The 12,521-nt window shown below is 39.0% G+C and overlaps 2 protein-coding genes across 3 annotated transcripts; one reads left to right on the forward strand and one right to left on the reverse strand.

Moving 5' to 3' along the window:
• The first annotated feature begins 508 nt into the window (after positions 1–508).
• On the forward strand, positions 509–6,948 carry LOC145490957 (rhodopsin, GQ-coupled-like). Its single transcript, XM_081470076.1, has 3 exons — positions 509–596; positions 1,461–2,186; positions 2,520–6,948. Exons 2-3 carry the CDS (start codon positions 1,531–1,533, stop codon positions 2,941–2,943), a joined length of 1,080 nt encoding a protein of 359 aa, XP_081326202.1. The 5' UTR covers positions 509–596; positions 1,461–1,530; the 3' UTR covers positions 2,944–6,948.
• A 76-nt stretch (positions 6,949–7,024) lies between these two features.
• On the reverse strand, positions 7,025–12,496 carry LOC145490958 (ribosomal RNA-processing protein 7 homolog A-like). 2 transcript variants are annotated; one of them, XM_081470078.1, is made up of 7 exons: positions 12,314–12,496; positions 12,107–12,232; positions 11,218–11,341; positions 8,542–8,639; positions 8,195–8,332; positions 7,523–7,571; positions 7,025–7,216 (listed from the first exon to the last, which is right to left on the reverse strand). In XM_081470078.1, exons 1-7 carry the CDS (start codon positions 12,479–12,481, stop codon positions 7,131–7,133), a joined length of 789 nt encoding a protein of 262 aa, XP_081326204.1. In that variant the 5' UTR covers positions 12,482–12,496; the 3' UTR covers positions 7,025–7,130. The 2 variants fall into 2 exon arrangements, with proteins under 2 accessions (XP_081326204.1, XP_081326203.1); XM_081470077.1 differs by having other exon boundaries at positions 7,523–7,574.
• Positions 12,497–12,521: the final 25 nt, after the last annotated feature.

Raw genomic sequence — 12,521 nt, forward strand, 5'->3', positions numbered from 1 at the left:
CGCGGTTACCAAGCTTGCCACGAGATTTAAGAGAGAGACCCTGGGAAAGAGGTTGATAAACACGTGAACTGATAGAGAACCTTGTGAATTACTGTCCAAAACCTTTTACTCAACAAGCGCTGTGTTTATCCAGATAGAGGAAATATCTTTAGCCCGCCAGGTTTTTCAAGAGTTTTCCTTTATCCAGATAAACAAAGCCTTGCAAAAGAGCGGAAATCTCCTGACGAACACTCCAACAGTAAAATGCCTTTATACTAGTAGAAGAGTCTCGTGAGTAACTCAATCTGTTTTCCACGAAATTTGCCCTATTCAAATAAACTGTGCTTTTATATTAATACAGGAAATCCCGTGACTAAGTTACTTTGTTTTCCACCAGGATTTCTTCATTCAAGCAAATCTTGTGACTAACTCAACTCAGTGTTGTTTTCCACGAGACTCCCTGACTCAAATAAGTTTGTGCTAAGATATCTTGTGACTAACTTGCTTGGCTTTCAGTAAGATCTTCTTTATTCATGTAAACACTACGATTCTACTAGAAGAGAAAATCTTGAGGACTGCTCGCTTGTCGACGCGACTTCCTTCGAGTCATATCGCAGGTAAGAAGTATTTCAGTTCCTGTTTTTCGATCATACAGTCAGTGACACCTTCTCTTGTATGAGACTCTCGAGGGAAACTACCTTGTCTACCAAGTTATAAAAACGAGAGTTGTTCCTTGTATAGTGACATTTGCGCGGGTAAAATTTGTCGATTGATACCGCCTAGGGTGCTACAAATTCAAAATTTGCTCATAGTTTATGTCGCTTCCTTCCAGGTTTGTGAGGTAAAAAATGACAGGAAAAAATGTGTTAACCAACTGTTTTATGATTGAAATATATCATTTATGAGAGATTATGTTACTCATAACCGCTTATCGATTGATATCATGCACGCTGGATGAAAATAAATTTAAGCTGTGCCCAATACGAAATTGCAGAATACCCTTCAGTATTATGGGGAAGTCCTGCCGGAGGTGGGGAGGTGGGGAGGGGGCTATTTAACTTTAATGTTGCGCAGTGAGTTGTATGGTCACAGTGATTGTCATCAAATTTGCACGTAAAAAACTTCAAAGGACGGAGGCTTGATCTTTGATCATTAGGGGAATACGCTGTCCGTACGGATTTAAGCATTAACGTTTCAATTGTTGTTATCGTATATTATTAATTATTATTATTTTAAAATTATGGGCATTTCCTTTTGTGAATTAACTATAATTATGACTTGTAGTCACTGTCATTCAATTAAGATCAAGCTATAGGGGTTTCCCGCTTTTAAAGGTGCCAGTTTTCTTAGCTTTCAAGGAAATTAGTAGTAACTAGAGAAATTCTTTGAGTACACTGTATACTAGAAAAACTGATTGTCACAGTTTCATATCTTTTAAATTTCAAAACCAACGTATACCCTTGTTTCTTAATCCCTCGTAGAGTGATTACAGCTATATCTGACAAGTAGTTGCTGAATCTCAGCAAGCATAAAACTTGAGCAAGAGAGAATATGGATACTACAACATCAGCAACGTCAAATGCGACTCAAACACCTAACAACAATGGATTAGTCCCCAGACTCCAGCTGAACGATCCGACATTCATAGCATATATTGCTGTGATGACCGTCATATTAGCAGTTGGTTTTGTAGGCAATGTTCTCACTATAGCGGTTTTACGATGTCGAGAACACAGAAATAAAAGCATCTCTCCCCTCATGATCAACCTAGCGGTCGCTGACATCGTCATCATCGTCTTTGGCTATCCAGTAGTTGTCGCCGCAAACGTTTCCTCGGGACTCCTGATTCATAGCACTTGTGTGTGGTCCGGCTTCGTCAACGGAGCGGTTGGAATCGCGTCCATTGCTAACTTGACAATGATGAGCCTTGTGATGTACTCTTCCTTTCAGAGTCTCAACTGCACGACAAAAATTCCCGGAACTAAAATGGGAGCAATGATCGCCTTCACGTGGCTGTACGGAATACTGGCCATGTTTCCACCGTTAGTTGGCTGGAACGAGTTCGTCCCAGGCGCTTCTGGGATCAGTTGTTGTCCGAACTGGGTGCCCGAAACAAAGGCTGGAGTGGCTTACAACGCGTTGTTGGTTTTTGTCGGCTTTGTTCTCCCGCTGAGTGTCATTATATATTGTTACTACCGAATTTATAGGTAGGTTATTTTTCTGGAGGAGGGGAGAGAGTTGTGCTTAAATAAGATTAAGGTGACGGACAAGACGCGGAAGGAGCAAAGGATCTTTTTTTACATCGGGGAGAGGGGTAAGGTTATCAATTTTTTGGCCTTAACCCTTTTTCTTTACAAAACGTTGTTAATATGTGATAGAGTATGGGTATTTGGAAACAGAGAAGAGAATGAATACATTTTTTCTGTGGGGTGGGACGGGGGGGAGGACGTTCCTTTCTATGACTCACAGTAACCCGTATCTTTATTGGTCACTGCACAGACTTGATAAGACCTGATCGAAACTTTTTTAATTCCTTGCAGCTTTATTCGTACACAGCAGCCCTTATCGGAAAATGTTTCAATTCGGAACACCAGGCGAAAACACCAGATCAAGCTCGTACGCATGATTGCCATGGCGATTGCTGCTTTCGTCTTGAGCTGGTCCCCATACTGCTTTGTGAGCATCATCGCTACCATCCGGGGTACTAATATGCTGACCCCTGGCGAGGCAGAAATCCCGGATTTACTAGCCAAGGCTTCAGTCATCTACAACCCCATCGTGTACACTGCAATGAATGACAAGTTTCGTGCATCTTTACCGCATGTTATCCCTTGCTATAGATACTGCTCAAGGGATTATCGCTCCTCGGTAATCAGCCGCTCAAATTCAAGGTCTCGTGAATATGAAGCAAATACTAACACTCTCGAGCGGAAAAGGCATTCCCAATGCAAAACACAGCCGTGATGCAGAGACTTCTTAAAATGCCAAAAAGTTAAAAAAAACACACTCCAGATAATTTCAAGAGTTGTTTCCTTAGAGAAGCATTTTCTTATCCTTTGCGCTTTTGCAGTGTAGGGTATGTGGTAGGTGTGCCACCCTCCATGGCTTCGAGTAGGTAGAAATTCATCCTCAGCAGTAAAACACTGCGCTAGCAGACATAATTAGTAGAGAACTTGCGATTAAGAACAACTAGCGATGGATCTTTCTTTATACCTCAGTTTATTCGATTGAACTGAAAATTAGGTTTTTGCCTCCGTACATAGGATCTGGACCAAACATAACTGAGACAATAGATCCGCGGTCAAGCTCCCATCAGTAGACAGTCGAGCCTCTTTACATACGGACACCCTTCAAAACGGATACCCAGCTTAATTAATTTCTTTTCAGAAAAGAGAGCACCACAGTCGATAAATTTGAGCACATAAGGAACTGAAGTTGTTACTCGGTCAAATGGCAGCAACGGTGTGAAGTCTCGTCATCAAATCTTGAGGAATTTTTTAGTTTGCATACGAAACATGTTCAGCTATATATATAACGCCAGAAATTCAGTTCAGCGAGGGCGAGACTGCAAAGAGATCTATATGATCAGGCTTGAGCAGGGAGTGCAAAATGAGTGAGAGGAATTCGCAATATCGTCTCAGTTTCCCCAGGGAAAGGAAGGGGCGGTTGTGGTTCGGCAAACAGCTGTGAGAACTTAGCAGATTTGTTTACCGATGCCATTTGCAAGAAATAAACTCTTTCTTTCTTCTACTGTGATATATTGTTGTAACAAGACTTGTTCATGAATAGAGTCTTAGAAATCCGTCAAAGGACAAAAGTTAATTGTTTCTTTGTGGTTTTCTGTTATCTGTGTTGTTTGGTCACCAGCCAAACAGTTTACTCGTTAAGTTTTGGAACTGTCAATCAGGCCTTATCATACCTGCTGTCTCAAACTCCACTGCTGGGCTCGCAACTGCAGGTACGTACAAATATTTACCTTGGAAATATATAAATCCAAACCCTACTAAAAACCCGGGAGGTACACCTGGAAAAATTGGGCGGGGGTGTGCGGCCCACTTCCCAAAACCCTTTACCTTATTTATGACCAAAATCTGCGATATTCCCTACCCTATTTATGACCTGACCATAAATTCGAAACCCTATTTATGACCTGACCCTTAAATCAAAACCCTGTTTCAGACCTGCGTTACAATTAGTTCCCTAGTTCAGACCAATGATAAATTACCGTAAACATAATTTGTGAGGGGCTTTTGTTGATTTTCTTTTCGACAATGACGAAAAAGTGGCTTCCTCTTAAAAACATACCCATATCAAGGCTAGAGTGCAAAACCCATACCCTATTTATGACCGAAATGGCTAAAATCAGCTAAAATTGATACCATATTTATGACCAAAACAGCTGAAAAACCATACCCTTTGGGGCCGCATATACCTATATAGCCCATACAAGGGGGTACCCCCCCCCCGAACTAAAGACAACTCGTGACATCATTGACACCAGAGAACAATGGTTTTTACACAAAGTAACTGAATCATGCAGATTTCTTACTTCCGCAAAATGTAATAAACTTAATAATGATTACTACAAACGAAAAAGAGCCGGTGCGCCCGGCTAACACTCCTTACAGTACATTTGAAGTTTTCATTTAGTTCAGAGTCGATCTGAGATTTCTGATGGTGGTGCACTTTCCGACAAAATAGTTAGTCCTCTACAAAATTCGTGAATCAGTATGACATACAAATTCCGCCTTCAACTCTCAGTTTTGCCAACCGGAGTCATTTACAGCACCCGTTAAGGGTGGCCCAAATCCAAGTACCAATCTACTTTTGCTATTTTGTTTTTAAACTACGGCAAAACAAACATATTGTTCGGTGGGTGAAAATAAGATCAATTTCGGGTGTCACTTTTGAAAATATATATTGCACTCAAATTTGCACCTAAAGCGCGCTTTTGGCTCAAAGCCGAAAGTTATGCATGTGGTAATATATTAGTGTTCCTTTTACAAACTACGCAAACATATATATTGTACGGTTTAAAATAGGTTGAATTTTACGTGTCGCTTTCAAAAATATTGGACTCAAATTTGCACTTAATTAAAGCCCCTTGCCTCAAGGCCGGACCCGTATGCACGTGTTGATACGCGATTGGTCGGTTTTTCTTCCACTGTGATATATTGATGTAACAAGACTTGTTTATGACTAGAGGCTTAGAAATCCGTGAATGGACAAAAGTTAATTGTTTCATTGGGGTTTTCTGTTATTTATGTTGTTTGGTCACCAGCCAAACAGTTCAGTCGTTAAGTTTTGGAACTGTCAATCAGGCCGTTATCATGCCTGCTGTCTCAAACTCCACTGCTGGGCACGCAACTGCAGATACGTACAAATATTTTCCTTTGAGCTATATAAATCCAAACCCTACTAAAAACAACTCGTAACATCATTGACACCAGAGAACAATGGTTTTTACACAAAGTAACTGAATCATGCAGATTTCTTACTTCAGCAAAATATAATAAACTTAATAATTACTACAGACGAAAATGAGCCGGTGCGCCCAGCTAACACTCCTTACAGTACATTTGAAGTTTTCATTTAGGTCAGAGTCGATCAGAGATTTCTGATGGTGGTGCACTTTCCGACAAAATAGTAATCCAAGTACCAGTGTACATTTGCTTTTTTTTTTTTTTTTTTTTTTAACCACGGCAAAACAAACATATTGTTCGGTGGGTGAAAATACGTTAAATTTCGGGTGCCACGTTTGAAAATATATATTGCACTCAAATAAAGCGAGCTCTTGGCTCAAAGCCGTAACTGAGTTATGCACGTGATAATATACGAGTGTTCCTTTTACAAACTACACAAACATCTACATTACACGGTTAAAAATAGGTTGAAATTTACGTGTCGACGCTTTTAAAAATATTGGACTCAAATTTACACCTAATATAAGCCCATTGCCTCAAGGCCGGACTCGTATGCACGTGGTGATACGTGATTGGTCGGTGAAGTTCTTTTAATAAAACACAAGTCCTGCATGGGAAGGCTCAAATCCTCAATATTTGAGGTTGTTTATTTTCTTTGGCGATTGCTCTTTCACTCGAAGACGACCTCGTCATGATAAAGTCATGTACCATTACTATCCGAGCTACCAAATTTCAGAGGAAACGAGCGTTCAAACCAACAAAGACCAAGTAACGTTAAGGATATTGCGCAAGGTTGTTAGTTCCTATAGAAACTGTTTTGCTGAGTCGGCGGAAAGAGATCATGTCGGCTATTTGTCGACTTGACGTCAACCGCTGAAGCGTGTTTGCAAAAGTGGCGTTTCGAGCGTGACCGTGATTGTTTCCCTTTCATTGCGGTTTGCCTCGATATATCTAAAAGCCTAGAGGCGGCGGCGTTAATTGAAAGTTTAACAAAGCGAATATTGATAAAGGGGAGGCATGTCACCCGTCATATCCTGAACACTTAGCTTTTATCAGAATTTGGAGGCTGAGTGTTGGAGAGTTAACGGATAACCCTTGAGCCCTGCTCGCCGCAACTCGTTCCTCCTCCGTACTTTCACAGCCAGTATTGTTCTAACGAGTCAACACCGCATAGCGCTCAGTCTGCTAAACTTGATGCTGCGAATCATCCGGCTTGACCCCACCAGTCGCTTCCCTCCCACTCTTTAAAACAAACCACCTCAAATACACGTTGGTCATTGCCGGTCGCTCCCTCCCCTATTTGTTGTAGTATTTGTCTCCTTTGCTAGAAATCTTTTCTAATCGGCTCAGACTGAAGCGAAAGAGAATAGAATTTAACACTGGCCAACGCACAAATGAACTTCCCTCGATTCGGGTCTTTTTGGATGTCCTATTCTTTTGTGAGCAGAAGACGTCACCCATATACATGTAACATACTCTCACTGGTATTCGGAAGGAAGGAAAGCCTCCCTTTTATCCAAGCTCGAAATTATCAGTCAATACCTGACTTAACATCTATTTAAGATGTTCCACGTCATTTTTGCCAGGATACTGACACAAGAATGATTAAACAAACATCCTGGATTATATGCATACTTTAATGAAGTTACGTTTCAGTTCAATATTTTGTTGATAAATGGTGGTCATGTACAAGGAAGTCCTATAAAAATTAACGGCAATACAAAACATTTAATATGGTCGAAATTTTCTCGCCGACCTCATTTCAGCAATTTTCTTCTTGTCTTCGTCGAATTTCTTTCGTAAATGTGCGATATCTGTCAAATTGAAATTATGAAAAGAAAAACACACGAGTTAACACCAAGTAATTGTACTTACACATGTATTCTCGCTCTCTCGCTGGTCCACATTGCAATTGGTCCGTGTGTGACCCTCAGCTAAAGAATCCCACACGGCTCTGTCTTATAAATCAAGAAACAACACTCTGTTCCTCAAATGCGCCACACAGTCGTCTTTACTTCCTTGTTACCAGAGCAGGTAGAAAGGCTGATCTTCTTTCAGTCATATAGCCTTAAATCCTGCGGCACAAATTTACATTTTTATCATTATTAATATCTACTCACGTTCTCTTCTTGTCTCTCGTTGCTGAAACTGGTAAAAATTTAACAACGCCTGCTACAATAAAGGCAAACATAAAAGCATTAGTATAGACTATAGTGGTCAGTTATTAATTATTGAAAGTTCAAAGTTTTCACAATTTGATGTTTAGAATATAACTTGATAAGGGTCTTCTCAAGACAAAAGACTCTGGGTAATATTACGATATACATGGATTTCTCACATTTTCTTAATATATATATTTTTTGAAATTCAGTTTTCTAGTTTTTTCTATTTTGGGGGGGCAGGCACTTTTATCATGAGCCCCTGACTTGGGAGTATAGGTAACCACTCCCCAAAGTTTTGAAACTGAATTATAACTTATTACTCATTACTCTCACATTGTCTCATAAGAACTAATCAGGAAAATGTGGATAAATGTACTTAAAATTTCTCTTTAGATTTCTACGGAAAATTAAGTTCTCTCTCACCCCATGTCTATCTACATCTACATCTACATTTAACAATCGATAATGCTTTTGCATCCAATCAATATAAAGTAAAAAGTAAATAAATAAATGATAAAAATAAATATTTGATGGTCACACATGGACCACGTGACTTACAGATGAGTACATCTCACTCAGTAACTGGCTGGTGAAGTGGGTTTTTTTACAGTGCATTTATTTCAACCTTACCTTCTTTTTCTTCTTCCTCCTTTCTTGTAACTCAGCAGCATCCACTCTGGGTGCGGCAGGGTTCCGTCCACCTCTTCCTACAGTCACCCAGCCCTCATCATCAGGTTGGTTTCGTGCTTCAGCCTCTTCTTTTTCACTCTGGAGACAAAGGATGACTATTTAAAGGAGCAACGTCATCTGTTTTATTCATTACCACAAGGTGAATCACAAGGCATCCAGTGACTCTTACTAACCAGGTACTACCAGTAACTAAATGCAATTATGCAGTCCAGAAAGCTCAAAAAATTGAAATGATGAACATTATACAAAAAAAAAAAAACAAAAACAATTACTAAAATATTGTGTACCTGTTCTTTTTTCTCATCAAATTTTGCCATAAATTCATCCACTTCTGCCTGTAACTTTGTGGAGTCAGGATATTGCATGTGGTACTCTTGAGTCCATTCTGCAATATAGTTTAAAACACATGAAATATGAAATGTTTATGGTAGCTGTTAATAAACATTGATTTTGGAATAGATATATTGATTCAGTTGAGGCCTTGAGCAACTGTATTTTTATTCTGAGCTTTCGCTGTTCTACGGCATCATCAGGGAATGTAAGAAAATATTCAGTAGTGCACGACATAGAAGTGGTGTACAGTAGGTGACTTGAATGATCAGAAATATTACAGACAAGGAGTGTAAATAACACTATAACGGTGATGGAAATATACGATAATATGGACAATCGCTATTGAGTATAAGTGATAAAGCAGTTCGGATAAAATAAAATGAAAGTTCAATGAGTTGGATACATTCTTCACGGGAACAAATTTTGGAAATAAACTATAACATGGACAATCGCTAATGAGTACAAGTGATAGAGCAGTTCAAAATAGAAGGTCTCAGAGTTTGATGCATTCTTCACTGTAATTAAGTTCGGGCTTGCACTTTCGAATGCAGAACGCCTAGAATAATCAGCAAGTTGACAGGATCATTTTCTTATGCAATTATTTTGGCATCAAGGTTTTGGCTGATAGTTACCCCTTGACACGTTGTAATGTGTTTTCTTACAGACAAATTGTTGTTATTCAGTTGTTCTTTGATGTGATCAGTCATGTACAAATTGTGTGGCACTCCAATGTTGAATTTGTCACATCTGCAGGTGACTTGGTACACGGTATTTCTTCGTAGGCACAGGTTGGTATTTGAGGTAAGGCAGATTGTTCTTGTGCATGTGTTTTGGGTGTGGTGAGAGAGGGCTTGTCTTAGTGTGTAGGATTTGTGAGCAACTCATACTGGGAGGCCTTCTTCACAGAAGATTCTAGTGATTTTGTTATCTAGGCGATCTGAGATGAATGGAATTTTGAAGTATAACCATTCTAAAGCAGTTTGGATAAAATAAAATGAAAGTTCAATGAGTTGGATACATTCTTCACGGGAACAAATTTTGGAAATAAACTATAACATGGACAATCGCTAATGAGTACAAGTGATATAGCAGTTCAAAATAGAAGGTCTCAGAGTTTGATGCATTCTTCACTGTAATTAAGTTTGGGCTTGCACTTTCGAATGCAGAACGCCTAGAATAATCAGCAAGTTGACAGGATTGTTTTCTTGTAGGATTATTTTGGCATCAAGGTTTTGGCTGATAGTTACCCCTTGACACGTTGTAATGTGTTTTCTTACAGACAAATTGTTGTTATTCAGTTGTTCTTTGATGTGATCAGTCACGTACAAATTGTGTGGTGCTCCAATGTTGAATTTGTCACATCTGCAGGTGACTTGGTACACGGTATTTCTTCCTAGGCACGGGTTGGTATTTGAGGTAAGGCAGATTGTTCTTGTGCATGTGTTTTGGGTGTGGTGAGAGAGGGCTTGTCTTAGTGTGTAGGATTTGTGAGCAACTCATACTGGAAGGCCTTCTTCACAGAAGATTCTAGTGATTTTGTTATCTAGTCGATCTGAGATGAATGGAATTTTGAAGTATAACCATTCTGTGTTTGCAGTTTGGGGGTCATGTTGGTGATGGCATTTAGTTTCCTCTATGATGTTTATGGGATATCTGTTAAGGCGAAAGATGTTGTCAAATGCGCAGTCATGTTCATTGGATGTTGTTTGGCATTATGGATGAAGTTAATCTTTGAGTTTCTAGGTAGGGCTGACTGATGGTACATGAATAGCGGCTTCTTCGCTGGTTTTTTGTAGAACTCAAAGGAACTTTCACCATTTTCCAACCAGTCACAGTCACAAAATCAAGATTTTCTTTCATTCCCTGATGATGCCGTAGAACAGTGAAAGCTTGAAATAAAAATAAAGTAGCTAAAGGCCTCAATTGAATCAATATATCCATTCTGAAATGTTACTGAAGGACAACTTCAAACATTTATTGATTCTTGGAGTAAAGCAAATTTTTATTCAAAATCAGATATATTTTGTTTTGGGTGAAGAATACAGTCACAGTAATGCTATTAAAAGTGCCAAAAATCAGAAATTTGTATGAGATTTTTGTAAATTATACAAGATACATGTACATATATTAACATGTAATGTGAAGCACGATTTACTGAAGAGTGTCACCAATACATTCATGTTTACATAGTTGAGTTTAAAATACAAGCTACCAGTGTGCAGTCGCATGATAGCTTGCTTTACTATCTCTAGTCTGGTACAGTACTGTTCACATAACAAACATCCAACTAAACGTTGAGACAAATAAAAAATGGTGGCAGATGCATGTAAAATCAGAATTATAATGTATCAAGATAAACTAATTCCATTGAATCCCCATCAGAGCTTAGGTCAGGCAATCTCTTGAGAGCAGTAACCTAATATTCACATGAACATGCATTAAAAATATCATACTCATCAATAATGACAGTTGTCTCCCGCCCCCCTCCCCCTTTTAAGTCTGAGTAGAGTATGGCTGATATTTCAAACTAATGTACACTGCATGGCAATTGGAAACTAAATACATGTAGTCATAGTCACTAATCCAGTAGTGTAAACAATGAGACTGATTCATGTCTTCTCTACACTTACTTCTCATTCCAGTTGGTATTGGATTTTTCTCTGTTGATAAAACCCTCACTGTAGAGCTATCTAAGTTTAATGCTGCAGTTAAGGAAGAAGACTTTTTGAAGACAATATAGCAAACTTTAAATCCCTATAGGAAAAAGGAATTAGGTTACTACATACATTGTAAAGTAATAGCATGTAATTATTGCACATGATCATACAGTACATATATTTACTCTATACTGTTTCCACACTAAATCAGCATATATCTGAGGAGTTATTCTCTCACTGCCAATGCAAAAGCACTATATGCCACTCTCTCCTAAACAATATACCAAGATCTCATTCTGGACTTACATGTAGTCTTAACCTTACATGTAATCTTAATCTTATTTTAATCTTACACATAATCTTTCGAGGAGCAGGTATGGCACAGTGGTGAGAACGACCGCTTCCCACCAATGTGTCCCAGGTTCGATTCCTCAGATCCCACGTCATATGTGGATTGAGTTTTTGTTGGTTCTCTACTCTGCTCAGAGAGATTTTTCTCCAGGTAATACAGTTTTCCCGTCTCCTCAAAAACCAACATTTCCAAATTCCAATTTGATCCTGGAATGCACCGGCATTTCTGAACGAGTTCTTGTGAACTCCTGGGTGCTCCGTGGGTAAACAAATTACATATCTACATTTTTTTTTTAATGATATTGTTAAGTCACATGTACAGTTACTCTCCTTTGTATACCAATGGCCATGTGGACCCTTCCGTGACTCATGGGTACCACTTTACCAATAAGATTCAATCAAAACATCGTCAGAGAGTAAACAGAATCTTGTACGGTTATATATCAGTCTTTTACGGCTTATGTAAGCTTAAAAGCTCAATTTGCTTAGTTATAAGCCCTCTGAAGGTTACCTTGATCGTCACTTTATCTGAAGCGATGACTAAACTTGCCGTTTCCCTTTCTACGGCTCCAGGTTGTTTGACAATGAACACCTCCTTTACTGCTCCACAGCAGCTAAATAACCGTTTTAACGAGCCCTAGAATATAGTTTCCAGAAATAATTTTATAAGCTACATCGGTGCGAAACGTGGCCATAAAGCAAAGAAGTTTAGGCTTACCTTTGTACAATATGGGGGGATATTCACAACGAAAAGCGTCTTATCTGGTGGCTTTGATGTATCTTCGTCTCTTATTGCATGATTTTTGATATAAAGAAAATGATAAGAACTAGAAGTGTCACTAAATTTCACGCACAGCGTTCGAAAACCACAAACTTCGGACGCCATTTTGATTTCTGACTGAGTAACCGCGCAAACATCTGAGCAT

This window comes from Orbicella franksi, chromosome 6 (genome assembly GCF_964199315.1).
Source record: "Orbicella franksi chromosome 6, jaOrbFran1.1, whole genome shotgun sequence".
Taxonomy (NCBI): Eukaryota; Metazoa; Cnidaria; class Anthozoa; order Scleractinia; family Merulinidae; genus Orbicella; species Orbicella franksi.

Bases quoted from the DNA above. Each gene is read 5' to 3' on its own strand.
- LOC145490957 (XM_081470076.1), top strand. From the start codon at position 1,531: ATGGATACTACAACATCAGCAACGTCAAATGCGACTCAAACACCTAAC. The intron at 2,187-2,519 runs GTAGGTTATTTT...AATTCCTTGCAG, and splicing joins TGTTACTACCGAATTTATAG to CTTTATTCGTACACAGCAGC.
- LOC145490958 (XM_081470077.1), bottom strand. From the start codon at position 12,481: ATGGCGTCCGAAGTTTGTGGTTTTCGAACGCTGTGCGTGAAATTTAGT. The intron at 12,233-12,313 runs GTAAGCCTAAAC...ACTATATTCTAG, and splicing joins TCCCCCCATATTGTACAAAG to GGCTCGTTAAAACGGTTATT. The intron at 7,217-7,522 runs GTGAGTAGATAT...TCAATTTGACAG, and splicing joins ACGAGAGACAAGAAGAGAAC to ATATCGCACATTTACGAAAG.